Source organism: Asterias amurensis, chromosome 20 (genome assembly GCF_032118995.1).
Source record: "Asterias amurensis chromosome 20, ASM3211899v1".
Lineage (NCBI taxonomy): Eukaryota > Metazoa > Echinodermata > Asteroidea > Forcipulatida > Asteriidae > Asterias > Asterias amurensis.
Window position 1 is genome coordinate 11,725,493 of NC_092667.1, and position 23,446 is coordinate 11,748,938.

Genomic DNA, 23,446 nt, shown 5'->3' on the forward strand with positions numbered 1-23,446 from the left:
ACTCTCTAAGAAAGCAGAAAACTACAACATGTAATCCAAGAGCTACGGGATGTGTCTATGAAAGCATAAACTTCTTCCTCCATGATTAAAGAGGCGGTAGCCTAAACTTTTGGTAAATTACTCAAAAATTAATGACCATGAGAATTTACACGATAAATTTCGATCTATCATGACAATTTACTTGGTCAAGAGCACTGGAGAGCTGTTAATGTTGTATTACAAAACATTGTAGCAAACAAAACGATCCCCTTTGAGATAAAGTGGTTCTTTTTTCCGCAAAATTTGAATCTAAGAAAGGCTGACACAAATTGCCAAATGAATTTTTTGTGTCAGGACATTCACAGGATATGATTTTGTCCCTCAGTTTTCCAGAGCAAAATATTTTGACTTCCAACTTATTTTGTGCACACTGAATAGTTGCTAATCATCTCCTCGTGTCTACTCTTCACACGTATCTAGTAATATTGGCCTACATGTAAACCAATTTACTATTCTAGCCAACTAGTTTCCTGTCATTCTTTTGTCTGTAGACTGACTCTTCACATCATCATTTGCCAACTCCACTAGCACACATTTTTCATGTACAGTTTTATGTATTCAAATTAAATTACAATGATCTTCTCCAGTGTTGCATATTATGTAATATCATGGAGACTACCTCCATGGTAATAATAAACAATCATGGCCATCTTGCATTGGAGAGACTTCATTGTCAATAATTGAAGGTTGACTGTACACAAACACAGTAGGTCTATGGTCTACACCAGTTATAATCTTGTACCTCCTAAGCCTTTGTGCTAGCATTGTGTACGCATACAGTATGTAACTGACATTAAGTGATGCATTGTGTATGGGGTTGGTAGTGACAGCAAACACATGTTGGTTGGCATGGGGGCCTCCATAAGAACAACAAAACAATACCAAACATTTACAGCGTACCATGCAAATTAAAGGCAGTGGACACTATTGGTAATTGTCAAAGACTAGCCTTCACAGTTGGTGTATCTCAACATATGCATAAAATAACAAACCTGTGAAAATTTGAGCTCAATCGGTTATCAAAGTTGCAAAATAACCATGAAAGAAAACAAAAAACTTGTCACACAAAGTTGTGTGCATTTAGATGGTTGATTTTGAGACCTCAAGTTTTAAATCTGAGGTCTCGAAATCAAATTCATGGAAAATTACTTCTTTCTCGAAAACTATGGCACTTCAGAGGGAGCCTTTTCTCACAATGTTTTATACCACCAACCTCTCCCCATCACTCGTCACCAAGACAGGTTTTATGCTAATAATTATTTTGAGTAATTACCAATAGTGTCCACTGCCTTTAACAATGTCAAAGTATTTACAATGTAACTGTCCCATGAAGTCTGTGCCTTCTGACCAGGCTCAAAGCCTTTATTGTGCGGCTGAGACCTAATGCAAAGGAAATGAAACCTCTCTGGGGGAAATTTCGGGGGAAAATTCCAACTCAACAAATGAAATTATAGACTTCACAGTTCAGCGGGTTGAAGTTGAGTTACATAGGCAAGCTTTTAATTTGTTAAAGACAGTGGACACTATTGGTAATTGTCAAAGACTAGCCTTCACAGTTGTTGTATCTCAACATAAGCATCAACTAACAAACCTGTGAAAATTTGAGCTCAATCGGTCATTGAACTTTTGCGAGATAATAATGAAAGAAGAAAACACCCTTGTCACACGAAGTTGTGTGCATTTAGATGGTTGATTTCGAGACCTCAAGTTCTAAATCTGAGGTCGCGAAATCAAATTCGTGGAAAATTACTTCTTTCTCGAAAACTATGGCACTTCAGAGGGAGCCTTTTCTCACAATGTTTTATACCACCAACCTCTCCCCATCACTAGTCACCAAGACAGGTTTTATGCTAATAATTATTTTGAGTAATTACCAATAGTGTCCTCTGCCTTTAACACTGTAAAAGTATTTACAATGTAACTGTCCCATGCAGTCTGTGCCTTCTGACCAGGCTCAAAGCCTTTATTTTGCGGCTGAGACCCAACTCGAAGGAAATGAAACCTCTCTGGAGGGAATTTCAGGGGGGGGGGGGAAATCCAACTCAACAAATGAAATTATAGACTTCACAGTTCAGCGGGCTGAAGTTGAGTTACATAGGCAAGCTTTTAATTTGTTAAAGACAGTGGACACTATTGGTAATTGTCAAAGACTAGCCTTCACAGTTGTTGTATCTCAACATAAGCATCAACTAACAAACCTGTGAAAATTTGAGCTCAATCGGTCATCGAACTTTTGCGAGATAATAATGAAAGAAGAAAACACCCTTGTCACACGAAGTTGTGTGCGTTTAGATGGTTGATTTCGAGACCTCAAGTTCTAAATCTGAGGTCTCAAACTCAAATTCGTGGAAAATTACTTCTTTCTCCAAAACTATGGCACTTCAGAGGGAGCTGTTTCTCACAATGTTTTATACCACCAACCTCTCCCCATCACTCGTCACCAAGAAAAGTTTTATGCTAATAATTATTTTGAGTAATTACCAATAGTGTCCACTGCCTTTAACACTGTAAAAGTATTTACAATGTAACTGTCCCATGCAGTCTGTGCCTTCTGACCAGGCTCAAAGCCTTTATTGTGCGGCTGAAACCCAACTCAAAGGAAATGAAACCTCTCTGGAGGAAATTTCGGGGGGGGGGGGGGGAGGGAATCCAACTCAACAAATGAAATTATAGACTTCACAGTTCAGCGGGTTTAAGTTGAGTTCCAAAGGCAAGCTTTTAAAGGAACACGTTGCCTTGGATCGGACGAGTTGGTCTATTAAAAGCATATGGTTAGAATAGATGTTTTAAAAGCAGAATGATCCACACAAGTATCACTCGAAACTGCACGGTTTTCCTGGGTCGACCCCGGTCTACCCCGGTACGTTCGAATAGCTTTGACGGGGCTCACCCGGGTCAGCCCCCAGTGCCCTGCTTGTGGAGTGGGTCACTTGGGGGTGACCTGAGGTGCATGCCGTCACCAAGAGAGGGCGAGTGTGATCGTTCAATTAGCTCTTGTCAGGGGCTCACCCAGGTGAGCACTGCGGGGTCGACCCAGGAAAGCTAATCGGACGCACCCTATATTCAATAGTTATCAACAATAATAGATGCAAGACGAACTACCCTGTAGTGTATTTTGGCTAGCCTGCACTTAGCCCTGATAGGACACTTCCTCCGTGCTGTGTCCACAGAGTCCTATATTAGGGCCTGTTTCTGAGGCGGAAAATTTTCAAAGCTTCATAACTCAAATCTTACCTGCAAGAAGCCACTAATTCAAAACAGATTCATGTTCAGTGGCAGCATACATTTTTCTGCGATGGGAATATATGACGACCAAAACCTAACGCAGAAAAATGTATGCTGCCATGGAATGTGAATCTGTTGAAACTAGTGGCTTCTTGAGCTGCAGGGGAGATTTTATTTATGAAGCTTTGAGAAAATTTTCCGCCCTAGAATTGGACCCATATCCAAGACGTCACTGTAGTAATACTGTAGGCTGGCGGCCTTACACTTTCGTATTACTACAGTGACTAGCTTGCACTTTGATAGTGACTTGGTGGAGAATGCATCCACTGCACACACTACAGAGAAATGAATTCCGGTTGCGCCACCATTCCGAACGTGTAGGCAGATTGGTATAAAAGGGGTTGGTCACCTCCCTGGAAGCTATTTGCTCTGGCCTGCGAGTAGGAAGGTTAATGAGCAACTATATGCCAAGCCTCGACTGTAAATAATTAATTTATGTTCTCTTAGTTTGAGATCTGTTCCATGATGTACTGGTTGTTACTTCTTTGTGGGAGTAGAACTCACAATAAAAGGATTATCATGGGCCCAATTTCATAGAGCTGCATTTAAAGACAGTGGACACTATTGGTAACTGTCAAAGACCAGTCTTCTCACTTGGTGTATCTCAACATATGCATAAAATAACAAACCTGTGAAAATTTGAGCTCAATCGGTCATCGAACTTGCGAGATAATAATGAAAGAAAAAATACCCTTGTCACACGAAGTTGTGTGCGTTTAGATGGTTGATTTCGAGACCTCAAGTTCTAAACTTGAGGTCTCAAAATCAAATTCGTGGAAAATTACTTCTTTCTCAAAAACTATGCCACTTCAGAGGGAGCCGTTTCTCACAATTATGTTTTACACCATCAACCTCTCCCCATTACTCGTCACCAAGTAAGGTTTTATGCTTATAATTATTTTGAGTAATTACCAACAGTGTCCACTGCCTTTAAGCACATTCAGATGCAACATGTAAGCACAAGAAAACTTTGCTTACTTAATGAAAGTTGTACCCTAGTGTACATTACAAAAACAAGAAGCCAATAAAACATAAAATAAATCTAAAAAAATGTACAGGAACCATGCTTACCCCTTCAAAACATGAAACTGCTACAACCTTGCAGGAGTCCTAAATAATGTAAAGCTAAAAATAAGCAAAACTCAATTATTCTCCCACAACTTGGACGACCAATTGAGTCCAAATGTTCACAGGTTTGTTATTTTATGCATGTTGAAATACACTCAAGTGAAAACACTGGTCTTTTCCAATAGTGTCCAGTGCCTTTAACCTAGATACATGTACAATGTGTATTGTCCCCACAAACTAATTGTGTTTCTATTCACCATGCCACATATCAGGGGGGGGGGGCAAATGCCATTTGATTGTGATACTGTAACATTAAAACGTTTCTACGGCGGCGCTGCATACTAGGTTAATTTCTGAGTTGATTTTCATACCAACAGATGTCCCTAATTTTGTGGATTCTCCCCACATTCACAATGGCAGTTCTAAATTAGCAGTCGGTCATAACAGCAGTACAAAGAACAGGTGCTTTCCCCTCGGTCTGCCAGACCTCTACAGGGGTTGAGCGATTTTTCTGTATCAATCAATGCAGACAGGCGTAGCAATTATTAAATTGAAAACCAGCCATTGGACATTTAGCGTCTTCAAATACCCACTGGACCCACCAGTCAGAGTCCTGTAATTTTAGCACTTGACATACAGTTCATGTAGGAGTACATGTGTGTACTAACTACTTCCCAGACATTTGAACAGGGTTAATAGTTCAAGTGTAAAAAGAGTGACAAATTGTTCCAGGCATTTCCTCGAAAATGCATAATTTTAAGCAATGAGAATGATTTTATGTTGATGACCTTCAAAACCATTTTCAAATTTTAAACATTTATTATATTAAATAATTTGTTTTAATTTGTTTACAATATCCGCAGCAATTCTACCTGACACGTATTATGCGTACCAACTCGCAATTTGCACACATGTATTAGCAATGCTCTGACTCCTTAATTAATTCAAACTTTTTCCAAATACATAGTATCATTTGACTTACTAGGACACAAGATACTAGTAGGCCTATTAAACACAAAACTATAAATCAAAGCTACTTGGTGTGTTTAACCGACCAACAAAGTTCTAAAAATGTCTCCAAACGTAATGTCCATAACGTGGAATCGCCCATACCGACTCGATCCGCTACCTTGTGCATGCGGAGAAACCTGAGAATATTTTCTTGTACCTCCGCTGATCAAATGAGCCGTACTACATCTTTCACTGCTTTCTAACTTCATGTACATGATAGCAGGCCTGTACTTCACAGAGGCAACATCAGGCAATTGACTTCATGCCCATTGGCCTTGGTGCCCTTGAAATGCTCCAGTAGAAATCTACAATTTCCTCATAGGGTGGCCTTTACCAAGGAAACCTGCCTTTGTGCCCTGACCCATCAAAAATCGAAACCTGTACAGGCATGTGAATGTGTGTTTGGTCACAAAAAGCACTAATTGAAAAATTACAAATGGTGGCCGAGGGCCTCTACACATGTAGTAAATTATGAATTTCCTGAGCGTTCACTGCATTACACCTGGTCAGGAAATCTACAAATGAATGAAAGCAACCGCTTCCTATTCATTAGAATTAAACCCCTTGTCCATCTTCACAATAGACTATTCTATCGCAACATCACAGAAGGAGTTTTTGCCAGCCAGCTGAGGTTGGAAAACTATCCAAGGTCAAAAATGCTAAACAAAAATCAGAAAGCTATTAGAAACAAACTGCAACCTGCAACTCAACGTTCTTCCCAAACATGGTCCGCTGGCCAAATGCTACTTTGATCTATAATGACCAGTCGAAATGTTCTTCATAATAGTCCATCTTGCAATTTACATAATATAAACTTACATTGTGAAGGGTTGGGTTTTTTTTCTTTTTTTCTTTTTTTTTGGGGGGTGGGGAGACTCAAATATTAGTGAAACAAAAAGAGTACAGCACTTTTAACCTGGCAAGTAATGACCAGTTAAAATGTTCTCCCAATGATCCGTCTTGCAACAACAAAATTAGTACACATGATGGAGCTGGTTGGGTTGGGATTTTTGGGGGGGGTTTTGTGGGGGAGGGCTTGGGAGGAGAGGGACTTTTGGTGAAAAAAGTAGACTTGATTCAAGTCTTAGATCGCGGTTATTCTTCTCGCAATAAAGCTCCAGCAGCTGATTTCATGAAACGCTAGGATTAATCCCAACTCGAGTTAGGATGAGTAACCCGTCCTAACTTAGGATGGGTTCAATGCGTCATATGCCTTTGGATACTGAATTTAAATCATCCTAAGTGCTAAGATTAATCCTAAGTTAGGAAAAGTTTGGTGAAATCTACAGCAGCACTTGTAACCTGACAAGTGAGATAGTATGTAAGTCACAGGTCAAACCATGCATTATAACTTCCTCTTGCATATTAAAAGAACTGAAACAGAAACCAGTTAAAAAAATTAGTAAAATGTTTTCAAATGAAAGTAAGTAAATATATGTTTCTTGCATGGAGCAAGGATACTGTCCATTGTTTGAAACCACAACCTCTCCACATCCTACAAACTAGGTCCCCTCTGAATCAACAATAAACCATTTAGTGAATTACATTATCCTCAAACTTTATTATTCTAGGAGAATTTCGGTTCTCAATATCTCTTATTTTCTGACAAATACAGGTCAACTTTAATGGACTCTCTTCCAAACTTCCATGTATTTGTGGACTTAATTTTGTCCTGGTGTTTTGTTTTCCTTCTTTCGTTTTCTTGCCACGCAGCGGTAACGTAAAAGGTGGCCTTTGTACGAGAATCAGGCTTTTGTTTTTGCAAACTTGCCTGCCAAGGTAATCATAATATGACCTGAATACATAGTTTCTGAATTAATCCACCAAAGCGTTTTCCCCGCTGCAAGGTACAAGATTACTACAGTTTATAGTGACAGATCATTCTAGAAATTGAAAGAAGCTGGACGGCAAAAAAACAAGAACATGATAGAAGTTTGGTTTTGGTTTTAGATTTACAATTAAATTCAACAAAATCATGAAAACAAATTTTAAAATACTCTGGATTGCACAGTAGTAGAGCTTTTGAAAACTTGCAAAAATATCAGAATGGAAAAAACAAATCCTCTAAAGGCTTTTCAATGCAGCGTGCTTCGGTCACACTTGGGTTCAGAATCACAGTTTTGAAAAAATCTGTAGCACTATTAAGAACACTAAACAAAAACTGGCTTAAAATTGTTGTTCCATTTTTAGTTGTTTTTGGTTTTTGGGTTTGGTTTTTGTTTAGTTTTTGGGGGAAGGGTGTTTGTTGGAGTGTGTTTATTTGTTATCAATGTTTTATTCTTTTGTTGTACACATACATTATGTAACGATGAGCAGAATAATGAACGTGTGTTGCAATGTACATAATACACTGTCATATGTACTAACACATCTGATTTACACCCCAAAAAATCAATTTCTCCACAGCTTCATTTCAGTAGGGTTATATTTAGTAAAGCACTAAACAATGTGGCATCTGCTACATGTACAGTCTACTCCAGTCTGGTCACTGCTTGCACAAAGGCAACAATATCAATAATTCAACACAGAGACCACACCTCTGCAGATTTGACACAACAAACTACATACACAGTATACAAATGGACCATTTCTGCACTGTGCCTCCTTTTGAACAATTCATCTGTTGAGAACTACACACGTGTACATAATTTTAAATTGTGCGCCCATGAAATCTATTGTCCGATGTTGTCGTTAAATCGGTCACTGACAAAAATACACACTGTTTAGAGAAAGAGATAAAACTAACCACAAAACTGAAGTGTACATTAGACCGGGGTGCTCTTTGGTCATTTCGGGCCAAGATACCATGTACGTCACAAGGGCAACACAGACGATTGCCTATTAACTGTACATGTCCCCTGAACATTGCCTTGGTGCCCTTGAAATGCTCTGCAGTAGAAATGTACAATTTCCTTCTTTTCCAAGAAGAACATGCCTTGGTGCACTTACTCCTTTCAAAAAATTATACAGGCCTGGGGCGTTTGAGAATTTACTATCGTAATACATAGCTAAAATACCAAGAGGAAATTAGAAAACATGGCCAGAATGCTTTGGTTGGTAAGTAATGCGGTTGACATTTGGCCTTGCTCCAGGCTGAATGTAAAATTATACATGCCTAGGCCCTATCACTATAAAGGGTACAAGTTTTGAAACATACAACCACACAATCAATCAATAGCCTAGACAAGATAGTTATAATACAGGGTATCAAAGTGTTCTGTTGTAGGTACAAGTTTGTAACTAAGGGAATAAAAGAGTAGCGACGAGTTCTTCAATGGCTGCTTACAGGCGGCAGTGTCGGCGGCCGTTGAATAAGGGCACGAGCTGAACGCGAGGGCCTTTATCACACGGCAAACGACCCTGCAAAAGCAAGGTTTTAAACGGATGTATAGACTGTAGACATGAATGTTGACTTGCATACAACCATGTAGACTTGCATACAACCCGTACAATCAACAGCCATTTATACCCGTGCCACTTGATCAAAACAGTTATAATATTGTTTACACAATTCATTATTGTGTACACCACATGTTCAGTGTTCTACACAGGGCACTTAATGTACTAATTGTACAAATTTTTAATGCATGCAATCAGTACAATCATTGGTACTATCAGCAAAATAGATACCCACACTTTATCAAGACAGTTATATTCAATACTGTGTACACTATATCAACGAGCAAGGAACAGTGACTACATGATGTACTTATCCTGCCGAGTCCTGAGTGACCAGTGCCAGGAATCCCCTAATTATTGTTTCCACTTTGTAATGTGATTGTGCACTGATTTTATTGTGTGCACTGGTACTGCAGTATTTATGGTTTATTGTACATGTAGTTATATTTTGGTGTAATCCCTTGCTACTCGGCAGTTAACGGTTGTATGGCTTTCTGACTGGTACCACCGAACACTTTGACAAAATAGGGAAACCGCGAATATAGGGCTTAGTTGGTACACTAGAGCCCCCACTTTAAAGGATTTGGATACTTTTTCAAAATGTCCATAGATTAACATTAAACTTACAGGGTTTGAAGATAATGATAGTGGAAAGCTTCCCTTCAAATATTACTTACTGAGGTGCTGTAGTTTTTGAGAAATGAGTAAAACAATGTCATGAAAATATGTTTGTAAATGATTAAAATAATTTTCGTCTCATGAGAGGAAAACTATTTTCATGACATTGTTTTACTCATTTCCCCAAAACTACAGCACCTCAGCCTGTAATATTTTCAGGGAAGCTTTCTACTATCATTATCTTCAAACTGTGTAAGTTTCGTGTAAATCTGTGGACATTGTGTTTTTGGTCCTACAAAAGTTACATAGACCCTTTAAAAAGGACCGTCTAAAAGTCACCCATCATTTTTTTAAAAGCCCCTAATACCCATACGAGTTTCTTGTAAGTAGGCCTACTACAAGTACAATACCTCAGAACTGTGTGTGTATAGGGTATTAGCTTAGAAGGACCAAAAACCATGGATACAAAATGACGTTTCCTCACGTGTGCAGTGCAGTATTATAAACTCATCTGTTATGGTGCGTCACCCTGATCTTTGCATGACGTGTCAATAACAGACAACAGTGGAAAGGTTCCGAGTGGTCATATGTATAGAAAGATTAAACAGTACGCGATGTACACACACTCAATTGGTCACTTCTTTCATTTAGGTCAATTCATTGAGTCATCACCATCACCCACATGCTTAGGTTGGGCTCAAAGCAATGGCATTGTATAGTAACTTACAAGTAGGCCTCAAATAAACCATTTCCCAACTTGAGTCTACATGCAGGTCTCTACCATAAAAAAAAACAAAAACTCTGGGGCAAATTTGTGGATGTTACATAAAATACTGCAAGCCGAAGCACGCTGAACTGAAACAAGGTCTTCACCCACATGCTCAGGGTGGGCTCCAAACAATGGCGTTGTATAGGGTTAACGTACAAGTATGACTCAAATTAACCATTTCCCAAGTTGGGTAGGCCTAATGCATGCTGTGCAGGTTTCTACCATAAAACTAAAACAAAACTCTGGGGCAAATTTGTGGATGTTATGTCATGTACTGTAAGCCGAAGCACGTTGAATTAGGTTTTCACCCACATTCAAACAATGGCTTTGCATAGTAATATTTCTCAAATTAACCATTTCCCAACTAACATAAAGGGTTCTACCATCATAACAAACAAAAAACTGTGGGGCATTCTGGACCCAAATTTGACTGTGGATGTTACATGTACTGTTAGCCGAAGCACGTTCTATACCCAGATTCTGTACCCAACTTTGTGAATGTTACATGTACTGTTAGCCGAAGCCATTGAATTTAAACTCGGTCTTCGGTATGCTTTCTACTTGGTGTTAGTCTTGGTTTTTAAAGCCCAACTGTGGGTAATCTGGAGCATGGTTTTCTTTTAATGTTTTTATGTGAAATTAATTGTTCTAAATTTGTCTGTAATTGATTGGCCCAAATTTGCACGTATCGGCACGCACATTGCGCGTATCGGCACGATCAATAGCTTAGCTACATCAACGGTAGAACCCTGGAGCTGGAGTTGACATATGTACTTTACCAACTCAAATAGGGAGTGGACGGTCATGACGGTTGCTCAGCTTGTGTTGGGTTGAACATGTGACCCTTGGGTTGTACACACAATTGTGGTTAATTTTTGTTAACACATATCAATGGGGGCCAATTACTATGGTATGTGTTGGCCTATACTGTACAGTATTCAGAGTATAGTATAGTATAGCCAACAACCATGATTACAGATTTCCTGCAAAACACAAAACTGTGCTGTTTTTGTTGGACAACATGGCGTATGTTACCGAAAATACCGATAGTCGTTACGCATGCTTATATTTCATCGATCACAATTCATAATATTATATCACAATCACATTGATAAATGAGATAGCATTATAGTTTGTCAGCATGGTTACTAGGACTTATAGGTCCATGTAAAAATAGGGATAGGTATACAGCAGCGCTCACTAAACAAAAATATAATATGATGTAAAGATATTGGGTATATTGCCGGTAACAGCTCTTTGCTGCGTAGAACACTATAAATTGTACAAAAATTATTAACTTCCATTGAAATTTCGGGGCCCAAAATGAACAGTTAGATAACAGGCATGAGAACAAGTGTGGAAAAGTTTCCGTATGGCGCCACCACTTTTTCATTCGAAATAAAATAATATAGTATCTAATTTACCTGATTGATATATCCCTTTTTGTAAAAAATGAGTGAAAAAGTGGTGGCGCCATACGGAAAGTTATCCACAAGTGTTTTTAGCGCTCGGCCAGTAATCTCTCAGACTTGGACAAGCTTTTAATAAAACCAAAATGACGTTCAAATGTTCAAATTCCAGAATAAGTATTTGTACACTTTAAGTGTTCTTGCCTATTCATATTCATTTAATTTTAACAATATTTAAATAATCCCTCTCTGTCTGACCATCCATGCCGACTATAACTAAGTTGTTAAAATAAAATAAAAAGCATTGCCTTTCCAAGAACAAGATCCATTCTGCATTCACCAACCAATTAACACTACTTAAATATAAAACAATGCAATTTATTATACATAAAAAAATTGCTCAACACTAGTGTTTATTTTTATTTTATATACTATAGGCCTACAGTTACACAGAAGAAAGAATAAATCCAACAAGACAAGACTATTTACAGGGAAAAAAGAAGAATTATTCCATCACAGAGCAGAGGGGGGAATACTTACCACTTTTTAACTGCAGTGAAAGAAGAACTGTCCAGACCATAAAAAGGGTAATACATAGAAGGAATAGCCGTGACAACCAGGATCGATGTGTCCTGTAAACTACTGTCCCCATTATCATATAAACACGCATTGTTAAAATCGCTAAAAACTACCCCCACACCCCGGTCGACGGGACGGCTTGGGTAGAGAAAACCTCGAGAGTAGAGGCACACACAGGAGCCACAGATGATGTCAGAGGAACCGTAAAAATCCACAACGATTGGTGACGATAAATCCACGAAAAGCGACCGGGCGACTCAACGTCCGTTTTGCCGGTCGATGTTGATGAAATGTCCTGCTAAAGGGAGGGTTGCTGCCGGTACTGCTGGAAATCCGCGCTCGGACATCAGCAGCCATTCCGAATTTGACACATGGTAAATCCAAGGGCAAGAAAACGCCTCCAAAAACAACCGATCAAACCGTTACAAATTATTCCATGGACACAGTCGATACTGTTTTAAGTACCAGTGAACATTGTGGTATTCTTATCTGTCTTAAAATGCGGTAAAAATGACAAACAAATATTGGATAAAGTTCACTTCGACCTGTGTCTCAGTCGCTCACTTGTGCACGTACGTACGTCTAGTCTACGGCCGGGTACCGGTACATACGATGTACTACAACGCCTATTTCATATACACACACACAGTATATTGATCTTCCGGGTCAAAATGCAGCACCGTGATTAGTCAATGGCCGTTCTGCTAATTATTCGTCACGAGCGTGAACGGCCCGTGATGAAAGGAAAAACAAATTCGAAGGGCGTGATAAAGGGCGCCCTCATTCAGTTTTGAGCCGTTACTAATGTATTATTATTTTGATTTTTGCACTCATACTAGGGGGCGACACGTTGTGGAATTACTCCCCCAAAAAATTAGCATAAAAAGTTACTTGGTAATGAGCAACGGAAATTAGTTGTTGGTATTATAAAACATTGTGAGAAACGGCTCCTTCTGTAGTAACGTAGTTTTTGAGGAAGAAGTAAAATTCTCACTATAATGTTTGAACCTCAAACACCTGGAAAGCAAACAAACTTGAGTGAAACATTTCTTTCATTTTTTCTCTCCACCTTTCAACCTCGATGCAAAATTTGGAGGCAAAAATTTCATTCCCAAAAAACCTGTCCAATGGCTTTGGTGGCAGCATACCCAGGAGAAACTTAATTCTCAGCTTGTTTGAAAATAATACCATACTGACAAAAAAAAATCATCTCCATCGAATCAGGATAACTGCAAACCTTAGAAAGAGGGAGCTATCATGGGCAGAAGTTCGTAAACAGATCGCCGTACGTGTGAACAGTCTCCTGACACATGGAAAGGGTATAGGTCTATTATGGAATGCCCCATTTAGCACCACAGAAAGTCACGCCTCAAAAGCCGGTTTTCAGTTTTAGCGTTTTGATGTCTGTTTTAAAACAAAGTTGTTTTTAATGTTTAATTTTAAGTGTTGGTAAGTTGTTGATGCTGTTTTTCCCCCCTGACATTAAATCGAATGTAAGCTCCCCCCCTTTTTTGCAGGCGCACCCAAAACTCTGCTCTGCGGAATGTTTTTTCTGCTCCGAAGGTTCCGAGTGATGACGCCTGACAACTGCCGTGGGATGACGAGGTGTATGGAATTAATCATTAATAACCATGTAATCACTCAAGGCTGTATTAATTTGTTCATTTTTCACTGGAGGTTAAAGAAACAAGGTCAACTGTTTGTTGAAGATAACTAAAAAGTTCGTGTTGTTTAAACAAAAAGTACTGATTCACCAACTTCAACCATGGAGGAAGGAAACTATCTTCAACAAACCATTATCTGACTGATGACAGCGCATTTAGTTGTTCTTTTGTCAATAATGATGAAACGCTATGTGGGGTAGTTTTGTGCGATTATTAATTGCTATTTCTTTTAATACTATACAATACAATGGCGATTATATTTTCAGTTTCATAATACGAAGGTGTGTGCTAGTCCTCTGCCGTCGATTTCACAAAACTCTTCCTAACTTAAGACTAATCTTAGGACCTAGGACGAGTCCCAACCTTTAGGAAGAGTTACTCGTCCTAACTCGAGATATTAAAACGAGTCCTAACTCTTTGTGAAATCGACGGCTGGTGGTGCATGGGTGTGTCACACATAGGCATTTAAAGACACTGGACACTATTGGTAATTGTCAAAGACCAGTCTTCTCACTTGGTGTATCTCACTATGCATAAAATAATAAACCTGTGCAAATTTGAGCTCAATGTTCGTCGAAGTTGCGAGATCATGATGAAAGAAAAAACACACTTTTCGCACAAAGTTGTGTGCTTTCAGCCAGATGGTTGATTTCGAGAACTCAAAATCTAATTCTGAGGTCTCGAAATCAAACTCGTGGACAATTACTTCTTTCTCGAAAACTACGTTACTTCATCAGAGGAAGCCTTTTCTCGCAATGTTTTATACTATCAGCAGCTCCCCTTACTCGTTACCAAGTAAGGTTTTATGCTATAATTATTTTTGAGTAATTACGAATAGTGTCCACTGCCTTTTAAAAAAAAGGGCGCTCTCACACTACACAATAGTATGGCGGAACATGTTTTCTGCAACATCCTCAAAAATGTTCCTGATTCCCTTTTTTAAAATCGATTTAGGAGAGAGAAAAAACTATTGAAAAGCACTAGCTATGACATCAGCGGCAATTTTTATGTACAGACAAAACAATGGCGTTGGGGACAGATCCACTCGCGGGTAGCCTTGCTCAAGGCAGTCGAATTATTCACTCCGAAAAAAGACCGCCGCTGTATAAAAACCCACCCGTATTCACTGTGCGTAAAACCCACCCGTATTCACTGTGCGTAACATCGCACGACACGATGCCCCCGTACACTATCCGCATGCGGAGGCCGTCTGTCGGCCTGACGGCCTCCGCATGCGGTTAGTGGTGTACGAGTGCGATGACTTGTGTGAACAGTATTCGTGCGATGTGACAGTGTGTATACGGGTTGGTCATTCGGTGTGATCGCACACACCATGCACAGGGTATACGGCGGGTGGGTTTACAGCTGCGTCTTTTCGGAGCGAATAATGCGACTGCCTTGAGCAAGGCTACTCGCGGGTAGTCTTGGTTCAAGACTCTCCTGGATTTGTAACAAGAGAGCGCGCTATCACCCCCAACGCGCTATCAACCACGAACCGCTATCACAGGAGAGTCTTGGCACATTCGTTAAATTAATCTCCCCCAAAATCGGGGGGAAACATAATGCGCGTGCGTAGGTTTCCCGCAGAGCCCGCCCCCTTTTTTTTTTTGGGGGGGGGGAGATTTAACGAATGTGCCATGCTCTCCTGTGATAGCGGTTCTCGGGTGATAGCGGTTCGTGGTTGATTAGCGCGTTGGGGGTGATAGCGCGCCCTGTTGTGACAAATCCAGGAGAGTCTTGAACCAAGACTACTCGCGGGTACCTTCGTATAATAATACCCGCCGTGCCCGAAATATTTAGGGGAAACTTCTTTATAAAAAGCCAAATACGGCAAACGACTTCACAAGGGAGGTGTCACAAAAATCAATTTTGGGAGTAACATTGAGGCTGCAGCCGTTGGCATACTTGTCTCCATTTTATAAAATGCTCAAAAATCCACTCAAAATCACAATGATATCTTCTTTTGGGTGATTGTCTTCAGAGAGTCAATAATTATTGCAGGCCGGGGCATCGCGGGGACAGGTTTACGCATGGCAGGGACAAAAGGCCGAGGGGAACCTTCATGCACGGCAAAGGTCAGTGTCATATCATAAACTTCACAAAACAACCTTGGTCAGTTCGAGGACACCTTATTTACCCCGATAAGTCACAAAAGATAATAAATTTGCTCGCAAAAAATAAACATCATGTTAACAAATTTGGCAAAACACCAAGGACTCCCCTATTTTGACCGCATCAGCACAAAAGAGGAACGCACAGAGCCGCAAAATGCGCGTTTAATTCACAACATTTTGGAGTAAGTTACCATGATATTCCTGGGGATCTGACTCAAAAAACGGGGGGGGGGGGGACTGACCCTTCACTACGCTTACCGCACTTAACTTTATAATCACACCTCCTTAAGCGCCCAAAACAGGAAGACTAGGGATCGAAACAAAACAATTTTAGTAATACTAATAGATCTGCAAGGAAACCCGAAGTTGATGAAACCTACACCTCATGTCAGGGACTAGACTCAAAACCCAAATCCACATATGAAAGCTCCGTTCTGATGTGGCTGTAATCACAACAACTTGCTAAGTATAGAAAAATATTGCTTAGCAGAAACTAATTCCCAACCAAAATCCCAGACAGTTCTACATTGCTATGACTGGTGCCCCACCAATTTTGCTTAGCAGAGATAATTTTTAGTATTTTCTGAAATAATGTTGGGCCCTGATCCACACGCACCTATTCTGTTTCCAAATTAGTAAGTCAAAACGTATACGAAGTAATTGACTCCAAGGAAACAGCAGATTCGCATTGTGCGGCGGTGCGTTCCGCGTAAAGGGGCTATCAGAAAATATGGCGGGAAAATCCCAAGTTGACAATTTTTTTTCTTTTTTGTATAAGGCTTAATCAAAAGTACAAAAAGTTGATAAAGCCGCCGCTGAAAAGCCTGAGCTAGGTTCTACTCACATTGAGATATAACGGTGATCATCATAACACCAATGGTGAGCTGTATGAAGCACATTGCGGTAAGTGCAAGGAACATAACACTTTTCCCTTGAGCGGGCATCATGGCAATCCCTTTACAACCACCGCCGGATCAACCCAACGAAGTACGAACTGTTGATGCCACACCTCCATTTATAGATACTGAGCAGGCTTTGATGAGAACATGGGGGGGGGGGGGGGGGGGGGGGGGGGAGAAACAAGTAAAAGTTCAGCCACCCAAGTAGTAGTACACTAGCCTTTGTTATAATTCCTAACAAGGCAATCTGCCCGTCGTGCACACGTGCTGTGACATCAGTGTTTATTTTTACCTTGATCATCGCATCACACATGACGCGGCGCGCTTTAAGTTTATGAATCAATCGTAAACAATTCGACCTTTTCATTGTTAATTATTGAACCGCGCCGGTTGGCATGGACGGCAGTTTGTTACCAAAACATAGTTGCACTAAACATTTTCTGCAAACTAAATAAAATACCTCCAATGATTGGTTGCTTTGTTTCAAACAAAATAATTCGATACTATTTTGTTTAATGCTTTGATGTAACATTAATACGAATTGTTTTTGCTTTGCATATGGCTTTCCATGGTTTCCCAACCTCGGTTGGCAAAAAAAAAGTCTTTCTATAAATTCAAATATTATTTGAGTGAGAAATTACCTATTTCTCAAAACTGAATTTTTAGCGGGAGTCATTTCTCATAATGTTTTATACTACATGTATATCAATAGCTCTCCGTTGTTCGTTAACAAGAAGGCTCGAGTGCTTAAACATAATATTTTATGGGGAGTACATGTAATTGCCGAACGTGTAAAAATGGTTTAATGGCTACCTGTAATTGTTAACTTGCACCAAATGCTCAGACTGATTAATTACTGAGGCAGTAATTTTTGAAAGAATTATTGTGATAAAAATAAAGTTACATAATTGTTAAAATCCTCCAGGGACATGGAGTACCAATTTTAAAAACCAATCATTTTAATGATTAATTGAGCCATTTCTCCAAAGTGTGTTGACCTTTTTAATAAAGCCATTTCTACTAAGTGTATTGACCTGGAGAGTCATATTTATTGATATCACAAACTGGACCATTCCAAGTATCTAAAAGGGGGTCAGATGGTTTTTAATTAAGGGAAATTAAAGGCATGGACACTATTTGTAATTACTCAAACCCATTGTTAGCATAAAACTTTACTTGGTAACGAGCAATGGAGAGCTGTTAATAGTATAAAACATTGTGAGAAACGGCTCCCTCTGAAACTGAAGTAACATAGTTTTTGAGAAAGAGGTAATTTCTCATTTAAATAAAAGACTTTAGCTGAGGTCTTTTATTATGCATCTGAAAGCACACAAAGTAATGCAACAAGGTTTTTTTTCTTCTGCTTTCATTATTCCCTTGCAAATTCGAAGACTGATTGAGCCCAAATTTTCACAGGTTTGTTGTTTTATGCATATGTTGGGATACATCAAGTGAAATTACTGGACTTTGAAAATTACCATACTGTATTCAATGCCTTTAAACTATTGCGCTCAAGACCTCAGCACATTTTTAATTAAATATCCTGTGAACAAAAACAGAAGACCTAACCCTCTCCCAATGCCATCAAACTGTGTGGGCTTTTACTTGGCAAAAGACATGCCCCTCCTGTTTTATTTAAAACTGGAGGGAAAGCGAGATGAACTTTAAAGACACTGGACACCTTTGGTAATTGTCAAAGACCAGTCTTCTCACTTGTTGTATCTCAATATATGCATAAAATAACAAACCTGTGAAAATTTAAACTCAATTGGTTTTTTAAGTTGCAAAAGAATAATAAGAAGAAAAAATACCCTTGTCGCACAAGTTGTGTGCTTTCAGATGCTTGAATTCGAGACCTCAGCTGAAGTCTCGAATTCAGTTCAATTATCTTCGTGAGAAATTACTTCTTTCTTAAAATCTGCAGAGGGAGCCGTTTCTCACAATGTTTTATACCATCAACAGCTCTCCATTGCTCGTAACCAAGTAAGTTTTTATGCTAACAATTATTTTGAGTAATTACCAATTGTGTCCAGTGCCTCTAAAGATGTTTTCTGTTTGCTCCTTTGTTTTTATTGTACTAACTAAAACAAAGTTAATTAAAAACTAATTGATTAAACAAAGACAAAAAATGAAATTGTTGATACACGATTTGAAACATTTGGTTTGTGTTGTTGATTTGTCATATGAAGGGGGTTAGTGAATGATATAATATTAAGTTTAATGAACAGTTTGACAATAGGACTTCGATCAGTGTTCCATTGGGCTGGGTTTTTGTGTGTGCTCAAACTGGCTTTGTCACTATTCCATAATTCACAAGGTACTTAAAATGAAACCAATTCATGAGTGGCATCGTGATGATGTGTCACTCACAAGTTTGTTGGGGCAACTTCCTCAATGCTGAAACTAAATATCTTAAAATTAACAAACTACAATTAAACTTCCTCAATGCTGCAAAGCTAAATATCTTAAATTTGAAACTACAATAAAGTTATAATAGATGTTAATATGCCTGTGATATTTTTTTCACAGAACTCTTACAGTGCTAACATCGGTGTATGAGTAAAAACCCAAACTAATATACAATAAAGTTCTTTGTACAAATGAGAACGTATTTTTTAAGAAATCTTGTGAAAAGTGAGTTTTGAAAGCATTTTAGTATTAAGTTACCAAGAATAATAATTAGACATGTGAAGTCAATGCATTCCAGATATAGTTTCCTACTCCTAGAATGTGACTTTATTTCAGAGGGAAATATTTCACCCCCCCCCAAGTGTTTCACAATACCTTTAAAAGATTTGGGTATTTTTTGTTACACAAAACAAAATGTACACAGATTTACATCAAACTTACTCAGTTTGAAGACAATGATAGTAGAAAAATTACTTGCTGTGGTGGCGTAGTTTTTGAGAAATGAGTAAAACCATCTCACGACAGTAACACATTTTTCATTCGAAAATAATTGTCTTCCCGATCACCGAGACAAATTTGTTTTTTTTTGTGACTTGTTTTACTCATTTCTCAAAAAGTGCAGCATCTCAGAAAGTAATATTTTAAGGAATAGTTTCTAGCATCATTATCGTCAAACTGTGCAAGTTTAATGTAAATCTGTGGACATTGTCCTACATTGTCCTACAAAAAGTACCCAGACCCTTCAAGTGTGGCCAGTCAAGTGAATGTCTAGAACTTCGGAGCACATGTAGTTTTTAACCTTGTGTATTGCTTTCGTCCATTTCTGTCTCCTAAAAAGTAGGTTTTCTCCGGATGCTGTACAATATCATTGAGAATCGCTTTAAGATGATCAGCCACAGGCTTAAGATCTCTTTTATCGTGAGCTGCCAGAAGGTTCGTCTCCGGCAGGAAAAAGTGCGCAACGGTCCCCATCAGCAGGGCTTGGATAAGAGCCAGGAATAAATCCACAAAGGCACGACCCAGCTTGCCTGGTTCCCAGTCTTCATCTTGTGGATACTGTACGCACTGATGAAGGAACACGGTGCGGATGATGCGGGCGCCGACCGGACTGAAGTCCTCTCGGTTTTCTTCACAAACAGCTAGGAGGGCATTTAAGGCATGTCGACGGCAAGTCTGAGTAGAGCTACCGATGTCCGCTTGGGATGCAAGGAGAATCTCACCTGGGTAGAAACAGCTACACCACATCTTACGAGAATCTTCTGCCCCCTTTGGACTGTTCAGAAGTGAAAAAAATAATCATAATAAAATGATAAAAACATTCAATTGATAATGAATAACAAATAAAAAATAAAACGAAAAAGAAAAAGAATCTTAAATTCTAAAGGTTGAACAAAATATAGATCTAATGCCTTCAACGTACATTAACAACAATTATTTTTAACACCCTTTATTCAAGGATTGTGCCTTTTGATTGGTTTAGAGCGCGTCAAATGATACTTGTTTTATTTTTTACATGAAAACTGTGCAAACGTCTCATGCAACAAACAATGAACTATACCCATAGCAACCAGTGTAATATACCCATAGCAACAGTAGCTTCTTGGTATCTAGACGTCTAGGCACAATATGTATGGGGCGTTATAAAACTGATATTGACTGCTTTTACTCATGCTTTGGTTAAAACTATGACAACCTCTGTGACACCCATGGCTTTCTGCTTTCCCTTGGCTTTGCCTCAGGAAATAAAGACACTCAGGAGTTGTAGTTTAACCATAGCACTCGAAGCAGTCAATATTTGTATAATTCTCATTCTTTCAAATAAAGCTTACTTTATTGCAAAGAGATAAAAATGTGACTTGAGGGAGACTAGTCTGTCCATAGTCATCCATGCACATTGTGACCAGCGCTGTACCATCCCTTCTGGCCATTGCTTGATATTAACGGCTGGTAAGAGACTAACAATAAAGGTGTTGCCATTCAGCAGAAATGTTAACGTTACTGCTGGGCCTGAATGAAAAGACAATAAGGGGGAAAAACAAGTTTATTGTACTCCGTAAAAATTACTATCCTTACAGGTATACAGTATTGATAGAGCTGACCGAATAGTCACAGATTGTGTTCATGTTTTGTATGACAAAATTAAAAACCTGTGAAATTTGAGGTAATCTGTTTTGTGGGAAAATAGTAAAAAAACTATAACTTATCATCAGCATATAAAAACACATTTTCCTGAAAGGAACATTACAGACGTGGTAAGAAAAAAAAATTGTAAACATCACATATGTACATAAAAACTTACGCCGTCTTATAATGATAGAAAAAAAAACATCCCTTGAAATATTTCTGTCTGAAATGTCAAATTTAATGAGAAATAAATAAACTAGTTTCGCATTTGGAGTTTATCGCTCAGTAAGCAATTTATTAATTTTTGTTTTGGCATCGATGCAATGCAAAATTTATAATCGGTTTTCACTATTCTCTCATGACCCAGATGGCCGATCAATCTCTAACTTCTACAGGTTTGTCAGTTTATGTAGGCCTATATGGTGGATTACATTAAGTGCTTACACCGCCATCAGTCCTGACCGCCATCAACCTTTTTTCTAGCAAAACCAATTCTGTAAGTTCTTCTAATTTTGGTTGTAGTGAGCATAATCAGCTGTTGTGTAGTTTTAGGTTTCCGGGTACATTTTTCATAACCAGTAAATAGTCAAGTCGCCTTCGATCTTGTTGACCCCCCCCCCCCCCCCCCCCCCCCGCTTAAATTCTCAATTCAAGCCCCGATCTATAATGATACAATACAGCCCCCACATTTAAACTAATGGACTCGCCTTCTCTGTTCACTTTGACCTCATAGACAGTTGGCTCTCTCTCCCAGAAACATTTCTTCTCCAAAGTGGAGACCGCTTCTTGCACAAGGCGATGAAAACGTCGCAACACCTTCCCGGGTAGAAGCAGAGATCCCTGTCCCTGCAATGTGACATTAACATACATCAATTAAAGCTCATTAAACTCAATAGCATGCCCAATATGTGTGGCAGAGGGTGTGCCCCCCCCCCCCAATGTGTCCTACTCAATCGTAAGTATATATTTTTCTCTTGTACAGAAGTACCCTGCTGAAATCCTCTCAAATATTCCTGAAGCTCTCCCAGAACACACACACACAACAATAGCTTGAGGACTACAATGTATAGGGGGAGGGGGGGGGGGGGGTATACCATGCCACATTATCAAGCACAATATTGCAATATCAATTTTAGTTGCGATAACGTAACCCTCCTATTGACGGCGACGCCGTCGGCAGGAGGGTTACGTTATCCCAACTATATCTATTTTATTTCAGCAAACCTTTTGTTTTGATATCTTAAGAAAATAAATTATAGTTACGGTCAAAAGCTACACACATAAACGGTTTGATACATTTTATATAGCCCCCTAAATTCTGTCTTTTCCCCCACTCCCCCCTGAAACCGAAAGAGGTAAAAAATATCCAATGTCTAAAAAAAGGTAGCGTGTCTGTTATGTTCTTGTTAATTTTGTTTTGAACATGACAAAAAGCACAAAATAAAATCCCTAAAAAATAACAAAAGCAATATGACAATTAGTCCTTCAGATAAGAACAAAAATCAGATGGATAGTGATACAAATGTGTAACCATGGCAACCTACATCATCCTTTTGCTGCCGATTAGTACAGCTCAAATCCTGAAGGAACGTAACATCTGTGTCCGTTGTCAAGTAACCGAACCCATGTAACGGGGTCACATATGGATTGTCGCTCTGGCACGAGTCTGTGAAGGTAACACAGCGTCCATCATCAGCGGGGATATCTGATCTCTTGACGGTTAGGAGATTTGGTAGAGGAACCAAAATGTCAAAACGGTGTTCGTCGCTGGCGGTCACGCCGAAGCGACAGTCGGAGGTAGTCGGGACGTCCGTCTGAAAACGATCGTCCTCGTCACCCACGAGGTGAAGAATTGGACAGATGGCCCTGTCAATGAGCCCCTGCTGGTTGGAATGTATTCTTTTCTTCTCTGGATAGACGTGACCGTCGAGAAAACTGTTTATATTTTCAGTCAAACTTGGTTTCTGCTTTGCCATTTTGGTGTCATCGTGTTTACAAAGTTTACAAGTATACAAGGAATGTTTAGACTGGTTACTTTTTTGAAACCGATAGCTTTCTC

At 39.2% G+C, this 23,446-nt stretch overlaps 2 protein-coding genes across 2 annotated transcripts in view; both read right to left on the reverse strand.

Annotated features, from left to right (window-relative positions):
* The window catches only part of LOC139952147 (beta-1,4-galactosyltransferase 6-like), a 66,245-nt gene extending 53,385 nt beyond the window's left edge, over positions 1–12,860 (reverse strand). The window contains 1 exon segment of the mRNA XM_071951130.1: positions 12,139–12,860. Within this exon segment, the coding sequence (XP_071807231.1) occupies positions 12,139–12,268 (130 nt within the window). The 5' untranslated portion in view covers positions 12,269–12,860.
* A 4,421-nt stretch (positions 12,861–17,281) lies between these two features.
* LOC139952583 (protein mab-21-like 2) lies at positions 17,282–23,386 on the reverse strand. The gene is made up of 4 exons (XM_071951766.1): positions 22,932–23,386; positions 22,095–22,233; positions 21,093–21,270; positions 17,282–20,536 (listed from the first exon to the last, which is right to left on the reverse strand). Exons 1-4 carry the CDS (start codon positions 23,361–23,363, stop codon positions 20,032–20,034), a joined length of 1,254 nt encoding a protein of 417 aa, XP_071807867.1. The 5' UTR covers positions 23,364–23,386; the 3' UTR covers positions 17,282–20,031.
* Positions 23,387–23,446: the final 60 nt, after the last annotated feature.